The sequence below is a fragment of the Nicotiana attenuata genome, chromosome 7 (genome assembly GCF_001879085.1).
Source record: "Nicotiana attenuata strain UT chromosome 7, NIATTr2, whole genome shotgun sequence".
NCBI lineage: Eukaryota > Viridiplantae > Streptophyta > Magnoliopsida > Solanales > Solanaceae > Nicotiana > Nicotiana attenuata.
The window spans coordinates 108,095,960-108,115,329 of record NC_031995.1 but is presented as its reverse complement, the minus strand read 5'-3'; the positions used below and the strand labels follow the sequence as shown (position 1 = coordinate 108,115,329).

The 19,370-nt window shown below is 36.3% G+C and overlaps 1 protein-coding gene and 1 pseudogene across 1 annotated transcript; one reads left to right on the top strand and one right to left on the bottom strand.

Annotated features, from left to right (window-relative positions):
- Positions 2,585-13,442, bottom strand: LOC109230344 (heparan-alpha-glucosaminide N-acetyltransferase-like). Its single transcript, XM_019395851.1, has 13 exons — positions 13,191-13,442; positions 12,438-12,575; positions 10,887-10,968; positions 5,936-6,012; positions 5,714-5,829; positions 4,966-5,074; positions 4,754-4,870; positions 4,581-4,672; positions 4,394-4,460; positions 4,049-4,130; positions 3,726-3,817; positions 3,485-3,628; positions 2,585-2,893 (listed from the first exon to the last, which is right to left on the bottom strand). The coding sequence occupies exons 1-13, from the start codon at positions 13,440-13,442 to the stop codon at positions 2,747-2,749; spliced, it is 1,515 nt and encodes a 504-aa protein (XP_019251396.1). The 3' UTR covers positions 2,585-2,746.
- LOC109230343 lies at positions 16,021-18,388 on the top strand (annotated as a pseudogene).

Sequence of the window (19,370 nt, the reverse complement as noted above, 5' to 3'; positions counted from 1 at the left end):
ATAAGTATTAGCTAACAATTGAATGAAATCTGTAATGCAGGTCATATACGAAATGTCTATTTTTTGTATATTTTTTGCATAGTGACAGTCTGTTTTGTATATTTTTTGTATAGTAACAGTCTATTTGTATAGTGACAGTCTATTTTGTATATTTTTTGTATAGTAACAGTCTATTTTGTATAGTAACAATCTATTTTGTATATTTTTTGTATAGTAACAGTCTATTTTGTATAGTGACAGTCTATTTTGTATATATTTTCTGTAATGACAGTCTAGTGTAAATAAATTGTATAGTGGCAGTCTATTTAGTATATTTTTGTATAGTGACAGTCTATTTTGTATACTCACAATCTATTGTATATAAATTGTATAGTCACAGTCTATTTTGTATATTTTTTATATAGTGACAGTCTATTTTGTATAATGACAGTCTATTTTATATTTTTTTTGTATAGTTACAAATTCTTATTTTAGAACCACTAACATAAATATATTAGAATCCCGAAAACTTGAAATCTTGGCTCCACCTCTGCCACTCAATGTATACAAATTAATAAGCCATGCATGATTAAATCCTCCACCACTCCCACATTATACGTTTTTCCATAGTTTTCTCCATACAATGATCTTAAACAGTTTTTTTCTTTTAAACTGGCTGATTTTAAACCTTCTACGCTCTTTCCTACAATTAATTACTCAATAGGCCAAGAATTAACACCAGAGCATGGGGAAAAATTGAAGAAGCTAAAATCAGAGATGAAAAGAGGGTGATTGCTTGTTGATGGGGAAGCTTCGGAATTTGGAAACTAAAATTGATGGGTTGAAACAGTCGATGATGGCGGTGATTGAAGCGGCGGAGCATCTATGAGGATCGGCGGTGAGATCTGTCTTTGAAGCCATGGCATGGTCGCCTCTCTTTCCGCATCTGTCTTTGTAGATCTGAGCCTCTTAGTTTCTCTAGTTAATTACTTTTGGGCTAGCCACTAGAATTACTTTTAGGCTATAATATGTGTATTGTAATTTTTGGGCTACCGGATGATATATGTTTGGGCCGATGGGCTATAAATGAATTTTGCTCAAAGTTTAATGCTTTATTAGTTTTAAACTTACTATATAAATATATTTTCCACATGTAAAATTTATTCGGCACGGTTCGGTATTTTTTTGGTTTATTTTTATAAAATAAAAGCCCTACCCTAATTATCGGTACAGTTATAGATTTATATAAAAACCTACCGTTTCTTTAAAACAAATCTAAAAATCGATTCGGTCGGTTTAGTCGGTTTTCAAATATCCATTGACACCCCTAATGTCCCCTACTAATTCTACTTGAGTTTTGTAACGCATAACTTGTTTCTAGCCGGATAACGGAGGAAAGTTGTAGTAAGTTATTTTTAGTAAAAGAAGTAAAAATAATTCTCAACGCCGTTACGAGTAACTGATGAGTTATGTTGGCATGGTTACTGATTTCATTCTATTACTGGTTCCAAACTTTTCTCTGATCGCCCAAAGCTGTGAAGATTAAAAAAAATTATATTAATAATAATAGAGAATCTATTCGAATTCATATACGATAAGATGTTTTTAATCATAATTAAATCTCTAAATAGATACAAACAATTAGCTACGTCCAGATTGAGGGTTTTAAGTAAATATGTTGGTAACTCCTCCTGTCAGGGGCAAAGCTAGGTGGGTGGAATGAGGTTCAACTCAACCTCTTTTTGCCGAAAATTATACCGATATATAAGGTTAATTTTTTTTTTTCATGTATATATATTATGTGTTGAATCTCCTTAGCTTCTTTACGTGTTTATTTTTTTACTTTTTGAATTCGCTTAATGAAAATTTTACTTTCGCCACTCGTGCTATCTGTCCAGCTTATGATTGGATTGGAAAAGGCACCAAAGCAAGAACCAACTTTAGGAAACATTTGTACAAGTATTATTTCTCACTTTATTATTGAAGGTGACTGCCTATCTGTCGTTTTACGCAATTACATCAAGTCACGTAAGAGCCAATTTACGTAGGGATTTTATCTTTTTATGATACTTTATGAAATATGAGTTGATGTTACAGCGGTAATTAAAAAGTATCTATCCTACAATTTATTGTCTAAAGTTTGTTCACCATTACCAACAACTAATAAAATGTTACGGTTAGTGGCGAAGCTAGGAATTTCTTTAAGGGTGTTCAAATTAAAAAAAAGTAAAAAAAATTTACGACAAAGGGTGTTCAATATGTGTTATATACCTCTAAAACGTAATATTTTACCTACGTACACAGTACAATTTTTCGACGAAGGGTGGTCAGTTGACCACCCTTACAAGCATGTGGCTTCGCCACTGGTTACGGTAGGGTGAGAAGTATTCCTTCATTCTTAATCAGAGGTCTCGGGTTTGTTTTCTGGATATGAAATTGCTTTTGTTAGGAAATGCTTTACCCTTCAATGTGGGACTTTTTGACTCGAATGCAAATTTAGTCGGAACCCAAAAATACCAGATATCAAATGGAAAACTAAGAAAAAAAATTGTTCAAACCAAAAGAATTACTAATAATTGAGACAAAGTAAATAGCAGGACGAAAATTGGTGTGAAATATGCAAGATTGTTAAATTACAACGGCACATTAAAAGGCATTAATAAAAAATGGTAAAATAGAGTGATTTGCATACAATTTACAGAGCCATAAAACTACAATTTGATATAGATTTGCATATCTTTTGTTTAATCTAGCTGTTGTGATTCTCTTATAGTTTCCAATAGATACCAAGTCTGTGCAATATCCCAGCAACCACTGCCCAGAATGTTATCTCACCAAATATCACATACAATAAAGTTCCTACTTTTTCTGACTTCCACACTTCAAAAAATACATGTTTTTGAATCCAATTAACCTGGAAAAAAACAAAGGAAAAGAAATTAATTATTACAATCTTTTCAATGTGAAACTAGCATAAAATCGTTAATATTCACGGAAACTACTTAAGTTCTCGTATCTTAACCATAGATCAGGACATGTGCAAGAAGTAAAAGACCTAAAGGGTAGGCCGATGCACAAAGCATCCTGAGTTCGCGTAGGGTCTGGAAAAGGGCCGCACCCTAAGGGATGTGATATAGGCAGCCTACCCTGGTATAAGCATCAGTGACAAGAAGTAAAAGACCTAAAAACTTTAATATCCAAACCTTAAAAAATATATGCATACATACAATACACCGATACTGCTTGACGACAACAACAACAACAATAACAAACCCAGTGAAACCCCACAAATGGAGTGTGGGGAGGGTAATGTGTACGCAAACCTTACCTCACTGCTTGACAAAAGTGCAAAGTAGATATCAAGTTGGAACATCTAAACCACTAAATCAAAACTCTCTTACAAGTCGAGTTATGATATTAAGCCGATACTATTTGTGTAAAATTCTGCATACGCCACTGACTAGACATTACTTCATTCGTGCTAGTAGGGGATGATGGTACTTACAAGGTTGTTATCTTCATTCTTGAAAAACCATCCATTTATGAATCCAGCAAATATGCCTTGTGCTCCTAATACAAATATCAGCATTGCATTCATTCCAATCCATTCTAGCCACACGAATGGCGTTCGCAATCCCCAAACATCAATCTTTGTATTCATTTTCCAAAAGCAAATTCTTAGAATAAAATTAGAACATTAAAATCTTGGCTTTAAGTTGTTTAAATCGCAGCATTGACATGTGTACCAGTATATAGAATCCAGAGAATACAATTCCAGCTACACCAGCAGTGAAACAAACATAGCTAAAGCTGTATAGTTGCTTATTAAGAGGAATTGCTGCAAGAGAAAAACAGAACCAAATATTGTGTTAAAATGTCTATATTAACTTTTCAACATAACCAGACACAAAATATTTTCTTGATCTATGTTGCGCGGACTCTTCAAAATACTGCTGCACCCGTGTCGGATTCTCCAAAAGTACACTGCTTTTGGAGAATCCGACATGCACCCGACAATATTTTCAGAGAGTCCAAGCAACATAGTTCTTGATTATATTGACGAATTTACCATCTGAGAAATGAAGAATAAAGGCTATGATAAGTAAACCAAGCCCCATTGAAATCCATTGTTTTAGCCTCTCACCATGACCCTGAAACAGAATTTAATCCATTCCAATTGCTATTACATTCTTGATCGAAAGATTTAACTTATATACACTGACAAGAAACAAAATTTCAACCTGTCGTAAAAGTAATTTACTCTATTTTTCATGTTACAAATCCCACTTTTTATGGATGATTACCCGTACTTATCTTTTACATGACCCGATACTGTAAAAGTTCTTTTTATACTGTCAGTATATAGAAGTTAAACTCGTGATAGAATGAATTCTTGAAATACCAATATAATTACCTTGAAATGAATCAAGACATGTCCATAATGGATGCCAATGGTACCAGACATGATAGCTGAAATTGTACTAAAAAAGAGAGGAAACAGAAACTGTGCTTAGCTGAAAACAATTTGAACAAAGGATCAATGCACCGGGTGAACTCTTGAGTACATTTCTACCGAGTCGTCTGTGGTTAAATAGACAAACCTCAGCAAACCTTCAGGTTCAAATGGAGCGCGACACCAACTAGGAGCATTGTCGCGAAATGGACCTGAAGCTGGATAACTCAATGTGCATGCCTAAATACATTATCAATAGTCTATTAGTCACTAAAATTTAGCAGTTTCAAAATAGTGACTTTAGCTCTGATATGTTGTGACCTTCAATCGCGCCCAAACAGGTTGATTATAGAGATGATTGATACCCCAGACTTGTCGATCCACATAACCTACTGCATTACATGCAGGTCCTATATGCCCTCTCATCCCACATTTTACCTGAAAATTACAGCTAACAAGATTTAGTTATGTACTGTTATGATTAGTAATACTATTTTAATTTAGGATCATTAGTTTGTTTTAACTCTGCATACAATGTATCTTTCAGATCTATCATCAAGGTGCGCCATAAAGCTCCAGTCGGGAACATAAAGACCATATGTTGTTGTCATGTAAACGACGAATGTAACGAATCCTCCAAGCCTGCAAATGATGATAATAAGATCAAGTTCTATGGAATAGAAGAGTTTCACATTATCTTGATTGTTGGATATTATTTAGAAGGAAATAGACAAATAGATAGGGCGAAGCCAACTAAAGCAAGCTCGTGCTAATGCCCCTTATTTCACTGAAGCAAGAAGGGAGAAAGTTGACTCTGAGAAAGAAGTGCTTCTATCTTAGATTAGTGACAGGAAGCAAGGATGCAGCAGCTGCGCGAAAACTGTTGCATCTAATTAGGGAATTCGTTTTCTTGCAATCCGGTCAGGGGCGAAGCTAAAATTTGGTAAGGATGGTCCTTTGTCGGAAATTTACACTGCGTATATAGGTAAAATATAACATATGTTGAACACCCTTTGTCGGGAATTTTGTTTACTTCTTTCAAGTTTGAACACCCTTGAGGAAATTCCTGGCTTCGCTACTGAATCCGGCGAAATAGTTAGTTAACCATTTCATGCAATATTTTCCAGGATCGAATGAGTGAAAAGTCAAGCTATAAAACTCAATTTTATGAAACACACAAGATTCAATCCTTAATTAGTTCCTATTTAATAAACCATAATGAAACCAGTTAACATGATGAATATGGAATGGTATAGTTAAGAGGAAACTGTGATTGCTTACCATTGCCATTTATATGCAGTGAAAATAGAGAAATGACCAGGGGTTAAGGTTGTAGGCCTCAGCTTGGTAGTTAAGATCTCTATTAGAGCTACTACAAAGTAAACCAAGGCTATTCTCTGCCCAAATTGTAACAAAAATTTGTATTAGATAAAAAAACAAAACTTTCAATTTCATAAAATAGCTAAAAATATTTCACAGAGAAAGAATGAAAGAGGTTTAGACCTGTAAAATACCACACCATCTGATTATCTTCATGTCCACTCCATAAGATAGATCATATGGTGCATGGGAGTATCCTCCTACAAAAATATAATTTCAGTTTGGTCTGTTGTTCTTTAACCGAGGGTTTTGTATGGGTCAAAATTAGACCAAAGAAATTCGGCACGCGAAGACATAAGGCCAAGGTCGGACAGGCCGAGGTCGGACCGTCATCAATAAAGCCGAGGTCGGACCGTCATCAATAAAGCCGAAGTCGGACAGGCCGAGTTCGGACCGTCATTAATAAAGCCGAGGTCAGACAGGCCAAGGTCGGACCGTCATCAATAAAGCCGAGGTCGGACCGTCATCAACAAAAAGACGAGGTCGGACAGGCCGAGGTCGGACCGTCATCAATAAAGCCGAGGTCGGACCGTCATCAATAAAGCCGAGGTCGGGCAGGTCGAGGTCAGACAGTGATGAAACAACTAGCTTCCTTTGGAATCCCCAAAAGGAACTCTAATTGTACTTTTTCTTTTAATATTTTTCTGGGAATACCCCCTGTAAATAGGAGGGGGGACTTCCCAAAAAGGGGGGGGGCTCTGTCTTTATCCCTCTCCCTCTCCTTCTCTCTAGAAAATATGTAAACACATCTCTTAAAAGAGAAAAAGAGGATTTGTGATCCCAGAACTTCATGAGATCCAAAAAGGATCCTAAGATTCGTGTATTTGTCTATCATTCATCTTTATCTTTATCAAATGAGAGAGGATCCGCTTCCCTCAAGATCGGGTGAATCCTTTCCTTTATTTACATTTTATTTTCACTTAATGCATCTTTCTTTATGATATTAAATCTGGCCATAATCGCCGCCAACTTTTATACTCGGCTATGTTTTTCTATTCGTGTTATTCATCTCGGATCTAGAGTTAATTATCCTTAACTAGGATTTACCCCTTCTTCATTGATTGATTTGCTTAAAAAGAATTAAAAATCTTTTGAGTCAAACAATTTGACGCCGTCTGTGGGGATTTTCTAGTTAAAATTTTAGTTTCCTCTAGATCCAAATGCCCGTGTCATATGACTTTCATCCTCGTTAATCAAACGCAGGTAGACCTGCTAATCCAGGTTGCCAAGTAAGACAATGGCACAAAATTTAATAACACAACGGCACAAAGGATTCAAAATATTTTAATTTTTAATCTGTTGGTTCCTCTTGTATTCTTAGAGCTAAATGCACAAATTGGAAGTGTAATTGGATGGGATAATATGAAATTTAGTAGGAGAGGAAGGTGACAAAGGATAGCACAAAAGATACCGTGCCCTTTGTCCAATAGCTCTAAAGCTTCCAAAATGAGATCTACTTAATCAGTTAAAAGATTTGCATTGCTAATTTTAGCACCACTAAGGGGAAATCAATCAATACGGAAAGGGAAATAATTAGCGTCCGAATTATTATTTTCTTTCAACAAGGCTACATAAGTTTTTCCAATATTCACTCTCTACAATAAAATACGGGAAAATCACCTTTTTGATAAAGCTGGTCAAGTAAATTGGTGCAGCTACAAGTCTTTTCAAATCTGACTTTGTTTTTAATTTTGTGAGTACCGCGCTCCCCCACTCATCAATTTTTGAAAAAAGGGCTTCAGAAGAGTGATAAGTAGAATACAGAAAATCACAGAGAGGACAAATTTAGCTTCAATCTAAAGGGAAGCACTTTAATCGAAGCTCGGTGGATTGTCATCCTCGTTGTCAATTTTTAAATTGTCAGACCGACATTTTCCAGCCGAAATGCAGAGTACTCTCGGCTCTGCGTCGTATCAGCTTTCTTGCCAAACAGGCAGCGGCCACTAAAAGCGTAACCGAAGAGGGAAACGTGATCACTCCTCTCCACGCGTCAACCGATCAAATCGAGGTAACAAACGCTTTCATTTTGTTTTAACTGACTATTTCTCTAAATGGAATAGAAGCAGGAGCACTCTTCGAGATACACGAACAGGAAATGCATCATATTCTCCAATACAGGCAAAATTAAGCAAACTGGGACTCCCCTAGAAAATACATCATATTCTCCAATACAAGCAAAACTAAGCAAACTGGGACTCCCCCAGGAAATACATCATATTCTCCAATACAAGCAAAATTAAACAAACTGGAACTCCCCCAGGAAATACATCATATTCTCCAATGCAAGCAAAATTAAGCAAACTGGGACTCCCCCAGGAAGTACGTCATATTCTCCAATGCAAGCAAAATTAAGCAAATTGGGACTCCCCCAGGGAACACCCCTTACGGCCAAGGGCCGTCACCAAAAAAGAGGGGGTCGACCTTATGGCCAAGAGCCATCGCCAAAAAAGAGGAGGTCGACCTTATGGCCAAGAGCCATCGCCAAAAATGAAGAGGTAGACCTTATGGCCAAGGGCCATCGCCAAAAAAGAAGAGGTCGACCTTACGGCCAAGGGCCGTCACCAAAAAAGAGGGGGTCGACCTTATGGCCAAGGGCCATCGCCAAAAAAGAGGGGGTCGACCTTATGGCCAAGAGCCATCGCCAAAAAAGAAGAAGAGTTCGACCTAGATCGAACGACGACGGGTTAACATTTCGATACAGTCGAAATAACACCCTTTAAGGCCAAGGGCCTTCGCCAAGAAGAAGAGTTCGACCTTGATCGAACGACGACGGGTTAATATTTCGATACGTTCGAAATAATACCCTTTAAGGCCAAGGGCCTTCGCCAAAAAGAAGAGTTCGACCTCGATCGAACAACGACGGGTTAACATTTCGATAAGTCGAAATAACACCCTTTAAGGCCAAGGGCCTTCGCCAAAGAAGAAGAGTTCGACCTCGATCGAACGACGACGGGTTAACATTTCGATACGTTCGAAATAACACCCTTTAAGGCCAAGGGCCTTCACCAAAGAAGAAGAGCCCGACCTCGATCGAACGACGACGGATTAACATTTCAATAAGTCGAAATAACACCCTTTAAGGCCAAGGGCCTTCGCCAAAAAGAAGAGTTCGCCCTCGATCGAACGACGACGGGTTAACATTTCGACAAGTTCGAAATAACACCCTTCAAGGCCAAGGGCCTCCACCAAGAAGAAGTGTTCGACCTCGATCGAATGATGACGGGTCAATATTTCAACAAAATCGAAATAATACCCTCCAAGGCCATGGGCCTTCGCTGAAGAGAATTCGAAATGTCCCTAAGGCCAATTGCCGTCAGAAAATATAAAGGGAAAGAAATACCGGGACTCGCCATGTGGGAATCTACCTTGCAACAAAGTCGCAAAAAGCGAAAACATGGAAAAGTACAGGGCGAATAACAACGAAAAATTCTTCTTTATACAAAGTCACTGCGCAAATAGTCGCAGAATACATACGACCCGGATCAATGGTCAAAAAAGACAGCTATCTATTCACTCGGCGTCAACATTGCCACTCTCTTCACTACCATCTCCAAGATATTCTCCATCGGCATCCTCAGCTGCAACCCATACTATTCGATCTCCCCATCCGAATTTCTCGAACTACGATTAATGAAGTCCGCTCACCGAGCTCGACCAAGAGACGACCTCGATAAGCGGAGGGACTAACTGTATGGGTCAAAATTAGACCAAAGAAATTCGGCACGCGAAGACATACGGCCAAGGTCGGACAGGCCAAGGTCGGACAGGCTGAGGTCGGACAGGCCGAGGTCGGACCGCCATCAATAAAGCCGAGGTCGGACCGTCATCAATAAAGCCGAGGTCGGACAGGCCGAGTTCGGACCATCATCAATAAAGTCGAGGTCAGACAGGCCAAGGTCGGACCGTCATCAATAAAGCCGAGGTCGGACAGGCCAAGGTCGGACAGGCCAAGGTCGGACCGTCATTAATAAAGCCGAGGTCGGACCGTCATCAATAAAGCCGAGGTCGGACAGGCCAAGGTCGGACCGTCATCAATAAAGCCGAGGTCAGACCATCATCAATAAAGCCGAGGTCGGACAGGCCGAGGTCGGACAGTGATGAAACAACTAGCCTCCTTTGGAATCCCCAAAAGGAATATTCTAATGAATATTCCTTCTAATTGTACTTTTTCTTTTAATATTTTTCTGGGAATACCCCTTATAAATAGGAGGGGAGGACTTCCCGAAAAAGGAGGGCTCTCTCTCTATCCCTCTCCCTCTCCTTCTCTCTAGAAAATATGTAAACATATCTCTTAAAAGAGAAAAAGAGGATCTGTGATCCCAGAACTTCATGAGATCCAAAAAGGATCCTAAGATTCGTGTATTTGTCTTATCATTCGTCTTTTTCTTTATCAAATGAGAGAGGATCCGCTTCGCTCAAGATCGGGTAAATCCTTTCCTTTATTTATATTTTATTGTCACTTAATGTTACTTAATTCATCTTTCTTTATGATATTAAATCTGGCCATAATCGCCGCCAACTTTTATACTCGGCTATGTTTTTCTATTCGTGTTATTCATCTCGGATCTAGAGTTAATTATCCTTAACTAGGATTTACCCCTTCTTCATTGATTGATTTGCTTAAAAAGAATTAAAAATCTTTTGAGTCAAACAGGTTTATCGGAAACAGCTTCTCTGTCTCCTCAAGGTAGAGGTAAGATGTGCGTACACACTACCCTCCCCAGACCTCACACTGTGCGAAATACGCTGGGTATGTTATTGTCGTTGTTGTTGTTGTCTGGTCTGTTGGAGCTAACTTATATACACTGATATTGTAAAGAATTTTACACTATCAATGTGGCGTAACTTATTTTAGCAGGTAACATGTCTTATATGTTAGGTTACTAATTCTCCTTTTATGGATGATTGTACAATTATCATTTAGGTGACCTATTTACACTGTCAATGTATAGAAAGTTAAACTCTTTCAGGTCATAACATTTACTTTTGCAATTTTTCTAATTTTATCTTTGAGTTAATAAATCTTATAATTAATAGCATGATCAACAGGAGGTTCAAAATTTGCAGTTGATACCTTGTAGAATAATTCCCCAAAAGAGAAGCTTCAGTGTCCTTAGTGTTACTTTTCTAATTGCAGCACTAATCTTGGGAACTCTCTGAAAAGTCAGAAATAGCTCTATTAATTAAATAAGAAATTCATACAATTGCTCTAAAACTACACTTTTACAAAAGAGATATTTATGCAAATAGCTGGTCGAATTCACTGTTTACTTTTCTAACCAGTATACATAGATTAAACACTAATTATACACAGTTATACATATATTATAGATGGATCTTACATATATATATTATACATCCTTCAGTTATTTTTAGTTTAAGTGGGTGTGTAAGAGGCTATTTAGGTTAATTTTCTTTACAAAATGTGAAGTTGGACCAAAATCCACCTAAGAAAAGGATAGAGCTGGCTAGTGTTAGCCCAAAAGATAAATGGGCCTAAGAACTAGCCCAACTTTCTATTGGATGATCCGGGCCCAGTCAAAGAGGTCTGAAATAGTGGCGGGTCTAACAAATGGGCGGGTATACTCAATCTAGATAGGAAATTTTACCTCTTATAGCAAAGGTATACACGCTATATATTATAAACTAAAATTATTTTAAAATATTATTTTCTATAGCTACCTTTTATATTTTATACAAAATAAGTATTTATGGTATATACTACCATTGAGGCATGAAATAAGGCGTGAAAGACGCTATTTATGTTTTTCCTCTCTCTTAGACAGCTGGACATACCTATTTTTAAGGTGATTGTCGTTACTGTATTCATGAATACATGGCGCGAATACATGTGTGTACAGCTGGACTGCCTTGATTTTTGGCGCTTTTTACTGCTGTATTCATGAATACAACAACACGAATAGATGTGAATACATGCGCGTACAACTGGACTGCCCTGATTTTAGGCGCTTTTTGCTGCTGTATTCATGAATACATGTGAATACATGCGTGTACAACTGGATTGCCCTGATTTTTAGGCGTTTTTTGCTACTGTATTCATGAATACAGCATCACAAATACAACGAATACACTACCGTAACAACTGAATAGTAGCTATAGGAAGTAATTATGTATATGGTAGCTATAGGAAATTAATAGCTACTAAACAATAGTGGTTTTTGAAAATTCCTCATCTAGATATGGGAAGTCTCATGGCCCAATAAAATATTGCCAATACATTAAAAGGGGACCCATAAACTATCTCATTAGCGGGAGTGGTATTTTTAATCGAGAAATAACATTGTATGTATTTATGGACGAAAAGGTGGACAGAGGATAAATTTAAACTATTTATCAAATAAATTTAAGTGTAGCGACTAATTCTAAACAAAATAATAACTTATCTTTCCATTCTAAGTCAAATATTTCGTTTCGCTTTCATATTAGTTGTCCCTTCGGGAGCATCCGATAAAAAAAACATTTAAATTAATTGTTACTTGTCAATTTATTACTTGAATATTTTTGAAAGATGAAGTGATACATCACTATGTGTTTTTTGTACATTTGATTATTTAAGATATTATTGGTTAAGTCAAGAAAAATAAAAATATAAAAGATGGTGTACCTTTAAGGCAAGAGCAATTGCAACCCCAACAATGAAAAGAAAGAATGGCATTACAAAATCAGCCAATGTGCATCCATTCCATGGCGAGTGATCGATACGCGCATATGCTCCTCCAGCATCATCTACCAATATCATTAGCTGTAAAAGTTAGAGAATTTAGCATTAAAAAACTTCAAAAATCATCGAGTTTAATTTCTATACGCCGAAAATATTGCATAGTATCGGATCACTTAATTAAAGGTGAACATTGGAGCAACAGTAAAGTTGTTTTCATGTGACTTATAGGTCACGGGTTCGAGCCGTATAAACAGTCACTAATGCTTGGATCAGGGTAAGTTGTCTACATTATATCCCTTAGCTAGGATGCGGTCTTTTCCCCGACCCTGCATGAACGAGAGATGCCTTATGTATTGGGCAACCCTTTTTTTTTTATCACATCACTTAATTGATAACTATAGACAACATTCTATAAAAGATGAAATTAATAATCTAAAATTATGGTAAATTACGCGCTATAATATGCTAGAATATACTGATAATTAAAAAAAGAGTAGTCCGGTGCACAAAGTATCACGTCTTTATGCAGGGTTCAGGGAAGAACCGCATTCTAAGGAGTGTGATGTAGAACGTTTGCCCTAAGACAAACAGTAGTGGCTGCTTCGCTCGACGCCGTGACCAATAGGTCACACACGAAAATAACTTTACCGTGTAAAAAAATTCTACACGGTTAGTGTGTATAAGTTAAATCTATACCACTATGGTGAGGCCTCGAAATGCATCCAATGTTGCAACCCTTTTACTCTTCTGCCTAACAATAGGTTGTTCTTCCTCTTGTTTCAATGGCTGGTCCAAATATTTTTGCTCATTTTCATGGCTAACCAAATCTTGATTACTATCAATCCTAGTATCTTTTTTCCCTTGATTATCACTATAATCAATCTCTTCATCACTAATATGTTTCTTTTGATTGCCAAATCCTTCTTCTAATTTCTTAGGATCCTCCATTTAAAGCTATATATTCACTAGATCTCTCTTCTTCTTTTTTTCCCCCTCAAATAATTTGCATGAATTTATACTATGTATGAAAATGCAGCCCTAATAAATTATATGGATAAGTGTATGAAGAAATGGACAAGGCTAAAATCAAAGCAGGCTTTTTGTAGCGTCTAATTTGGACGGATATATAGAAACTAAAATTGTTTCTACACTATAGAACTTTTTTTTGCTTTTTAGTGGCAATGTTGAAAAAGTTCTTTAACTCTTATGATAATTCAAATTAGACAAATCGAAATGCCCTACCAATGAATAGATTAGTCTATTAACGTCAATAATTTCTTTCTTCATATATGAGATCGTCTGTTCTTTTTTATCTTAAACTATAGATATGAAAGAAAAAAGAAAGAGCTTTAATTTATCTAGAATAATTATTTAAAAGAAGACAGGAACGTCGTAATAAATGTAGAATCTTTTAAAAAAGTATATATTTGGATCAGTAGTTCAATGAACATATTGATTGTCATATTTCTAACTATTATGACAATAGCAGCATATAAAAATATAATTTTAATATTTAAAATACATGTATTGCCGGTCATAGGGCCTGCTAAATTCCTTCATATTTTAAATCTGAAGGCCTCTATGTAATTTTCATATTTATTTTGTTGCTTTTGCAGGCCAAATAGTTGCCCCGACGTCATTAAAAATAGAAGTATTTTTAAGGGAAGGTTAGTTGAGGAAAACTTGGGGCAGCAGCTGCTAGGTTATGACATTTTATATATATTGAAACGTGTGATTAACTCATCTAAAAGTTTAAGTTATTATATTGAACACAACTTTTAGCACATGCGAGTTTGAGTCTGAACTAGTTGTTGAGTCCAAAAGCTCTACCTTAAAAAAAACACCTTCCTTCAATTAAATAAAACTCTCTTTCCCCCCTCAATATTAATCATTTTTTCATGTACTCTATGATATTTTTTACACACCAACAAAAGGTAAGAAATCCATCTATTTATAGGTGCAGAATATTTTTCTTGGAATAAACTGAAAATACTATAACTTTAATATTAGAATGCCAAATATACCAAACATGGTATGACATTTGTGTCTAGAAAAATTTCTCATTAAGAAATATAAGAATATATTATTATTTTTGAAACAGACCAATAAGAAAATAGAGTCAGATAAGGCGGAACGGAAAAAAGTATATTTTTTCAAGAGAAAATTATTGTGATAAGCAAAACTTCCGAAGTTCACTTATATTAAGCTGTTTGCCAAACTTATAAAAGTTGGCATTTCACCTTTTCCAGTCCGGATTACTCAACTATTTAAAATTATCTAGTAAAATCATGTTTCTTTTGTTTGTAACAAAAAAATTACTTATCTGTTTCTATAGTACTCAGAAGGTCACTCAACTAGAATTTCTCAAACTTTCGATGGTCAAATACCTATTCTACCCTCTAAATTATTAATCTTTATTTCTTAATACTTTTTAAATATTATAATTTTTTCTCTGTTTATTCTATATTATGGACTTACCTATTGAGTAAATAAATTTTTTTGTAAAGTAAAAAAGAAAAGAAAAAATAGTTAAATGAATTTTCTGTTACAAATAGTGTTTTAAAAGGTATATTCGGGGTGAGCCCCGGGGTGACCCCTGGGATGAGGCAAACGAAAAATACCCCGAGGCGATGGTGGAGGGTGAAAGTCTCAAGAGGTGTACGCCTAGCAATTCGGGGCGTACGCCCGTGTGTTGAGGCGCGTTTTTGTAGTGAGGCGTAAGCCCGAGAGAATTTTTTAAATTAAAACAAAATTTGCTGAATAAGTCCTTAATATAATACCTAAATTCTCAAAAGTCAGTTTGTAATTACTCAAAAGTTCTTAAAAGGAACTGAAACATTAAATTTAAAAGTCAAGTCTTTTTTTTTATTGCTATAAGTCCTAATTTACTATCTCCCAAGAGCAACGAACACACAACTTTTTTTGCAAATACAAAGAAAAATCCACTCTCCTCCGTAGCAGCAAGTTCAAAGTTCAAATTGCAGGTTAGTCATCCCTTTTTGTTCCTTCATGTAGAAAACTATATTCTTTTCAACACAAGTTACTTGTGCTTGTAAGTAACTTATAATAGATTGTTTTGACTAATATTTGGTGGGGATGGAGTACATTTATATATATAGTTTTCACTTATTTATAGTTTTCTTCAATTTTAATGCATTATTTTATGAAATATTAAAACTTAAATACCCATGGGGCTTGCGCCTGTGCCTCGAAGCTTACGCTTCATTGCGACATATGTAAAACGCCTCACCCACGCCTTTTAAAACACTGGCTACAAACAAAAACAAAAGAAACATGACTTCCCTTAGTTAATCTCATTTAAAGACTTCAGATTACACAAAGAATTCAACAAGCAATCATATAGCTGCCGTCTTAAGATTTTGAAACATGATCCAATTGCTACAAAAGAAATTAATATAAGAGACAAAATTCATGTATATAATACTAAAACATCTCGAATACAAACCGATGATCATTAGTATTAAATCCCCTCATAATATGTCAGTCCAAACTCCAAACAAAGATAATGGCAATGCCAGAGATGAAAAGAGATAGTGTATGTAGATCAGCCATTTGGAGTTTTAGCCTCCATTTGTTAACTAGCCGTTGGTTCATGGCATTTTCTTCTCTAATGATACTATCAATGGCTGGTGCAACTTTCATATTTGGCCTATATTCAGGGGAAATAAAATCCTCATTAGGTTATGATCAAACAACACTAAACTTGATTAGCTTTTTCAAGGATTTGGGTGGTAATTTAGCCATAATTGCAGGTTTAGTTATGGAAATTATACCACCTTGGGCAGTTCTTGCTATAGGTGCAATCTTGAACTTTTTAGGCTATTTCATGATATGGTTGGCTGTAACGGGGCGAATTTCGAAACCACATGTTTGGCAAATGTGTTTGTATATATGCATTGGTGCAAATTCTCAGTCATTTGCAAATACTGGTGCAACTGTTACTTGTGTCAAGAATTTCCCTAGTAGTCGAGGCATCGTGTTAGGCCTATTAAAAGGTGCAGTTGGCCTAAGTGGCGCGATTATGACACAAATGTACCTTGCTTTTTATGGAGATAATGGTAAGTCTTTGATCTTACTCATTTCTTGCTTCCCTGTCCTTGTATCGTTCTTTTTTCTCCCTTCAATTCGGATTATGAAGGTCACTCAACAAGACAATGAGGTCAAAATGTTATATAATCTTCTCTATTTTTCACTTGGACTTGCTGGATTTCTCTTGATTATGATCATCATCCAAAGAAAGCTTACTTTTGACAGGGCTGAATATTCTTTAAGTGGTGCTGTTGTTCTGGTTTTAATATTCTCACCACTAATTTTAGTCATTAGAGAAGAACTTAATCTTTGGAAAAGCAAAAGACAAATTGCTACTGATTTTTCACAATTGAATGTATCCATTCAAATGGAAAATATCCCTTCATCAGCTGAGCCTGAATCAACAACTTCATGCTTTAAAAGCGCGTTTAAGCCACCAAATAGAGGTGAAGATCACACAATTTTACAAGCACTATTCAACGGCGCCAAATTGTTTGCTCAGAAGTTATCGTGTGCTTTATGAGTGCAAAACAATACAAATAAATTACGGGAAAATCATAGCAAATCGTAATAATCCACTGGACCAAGCGAAGAACATGAAAATAAGTACTCAAGGTTAGGAGAAGAAATCTTAACAGCTTTTATTGACAATATTGGTTTGGTCTGCCTCTCCATGAAGAGGTTCAGAGCCTTACAATGGTGTTTTCTCTTCCCATAAGATGGGTATATTTTTCTCTCCTCTCTCTTTTGTGAATAGTGGTGAAGAAACAGCTCCCTTTCTAGGGCTTCCGCTCTTAGTATTTATAGATGTGAGCTTCGTGAGCTGGCAATAAATGGCCGTGGCCACGCTGAGGTTCCGTCCCCATGGGGGAATGAATGGGCCGTGCCCTCGTAGATTAAATCGGACAAGAGTCGAATCCTGTTATGAATAAGTGGCCATACCACTTATTAATTATGGATTAGCTCAAGACGAGATTAACTCCGTTAATTACCGTGAGATCGGATTCTGACCCATACAACATGTTAATTCTATTTGTAGTTACTACATTTGGGGTTGGAGGGACATTGACCGCGATCGATAACTTAGGTCAAATTGGTAAGTCCTTAAACTATCAAGATTCAAGCATAAGTACATTTGTATCATTAGTGAGTATATGGAATTATCTTGGAAGAGTAGTCTCAGGTTTTGCTTCAGAAATCTTCTTAAGGAAATACAATTTTCCGCGCCCCTTGATGCTTACTTTCGTGCTTCTACTCTCTTGTGTTGGCCATCTTCTCATTGCATTTGGTGTTCGAAACTCACTCTACGCCTAGTCTATTCTCATAGGGTTCTGTTTTGGAGCTCAATGGCCATTGATTTTGGCTATAATTTCTGAGTTATTTGGACTAAAATACTATGCTACATTGTATAATTTTGGTTCTATAGCTAGTCCTATAGGTGGATATATACTCAATGTGAGAGTGGCTGGTTATTTATATGATAAAGAAGCGTTGAAACAATTAGCAACTAAGGGAATTGCTAGAAAAGCTGGAGAGGATTTGAATTGTGTTGGAGTCCAATGTTACAAGCAGGCATTTCTAATAATTACAGCAGCTACATTTGCAGGAAGCATTGTGTCATTGATTTTGGTGCTTAGGACAAGAAAATTTTATGCAAGTGATATATATAAGAAATTTAAAGAAGAGAGTCAAGTAGTACCAGGCAACATCATAATCTCAAGGGAAAATAATTGAATACTATGGCCTCGTGGGGAGCCTTGACGTAACTGGTAAAGTTGTTGTCATGTGATTAGGAGGTCACGGTTCGAGCCGTGGAAACAGCTTCTCGCAGAAATGTAGGATAAGGCTGCGTACAATAAACCCTTATAGCCAACAATATCACAATCTCAAGGGAAAATGATTGAACACTATGGACTCATGTGAATCCCAGTATACAAAGCATTCCACATTTACACAAGGTCCGCGGAAAAGCTGCACTCTAGGGGGTGTGATATAGACACTCTATCCTAACCCAATCATTAATGACTGCTTTCATGGCCCGAACCTGTAACCTATAAATCACACGGAAACAACTTTACTCTTACTCCAAAGGTTCCCCTTCAGTGGCCTCATGTGAAGCCCGGTGCGGATTTCTAAATCGGCCGTGGTTCGAGAACTGCAAATTCAACTAATAGAGTTAGGATATTATACCATGCTTATATCAAGCATGCGAACAAAATTAATCTTACATTAATTTTTTGTTTAAAGAGTTTAATTAATATTCGCGATACTGTCTTTATACTATTAGATCACCTTTATCTGTTGTAGTAAGTAACTTATCTTATTTTTCCAGATTAGAATATTTTAACTTTTTACGGAGGGCTACAAATAAATATATTTCATGTAACCTGATAATGTAAAAATCTATTTACATCATCGATGTATAAAAATTTAACCATAGGTGTATATAAGTTAATCTCTTTGGTTATCGATGTCTTTTCTTACCCATATACTGTGACATTAGTTTTGGTCCCAGTTTTAATAGTCTAACTCTAACAAAGTTAAAAGAAGTAAATTGGATAACTACCGTTAGCCCCACGGTAGCATGCGCGGAATGGACTAAGTTGGAGGGGACCTCAAGGTGATGACGACGATCCGTGGTGGAGCCAAGAATTTAGATTAGGAAATTAAAAAGGTATAAAAAGTCATACTTAGAAGTTTGAACCTATGTCGCGGGATTCAATAATTTATATATTTTATGACACAAGAATGTACATATCTAAATGTGTGGTAATTCAAAATCTTTTAAAACTCTTTTGAGGTCTTTCTGTGGTCGATGTGAAACGT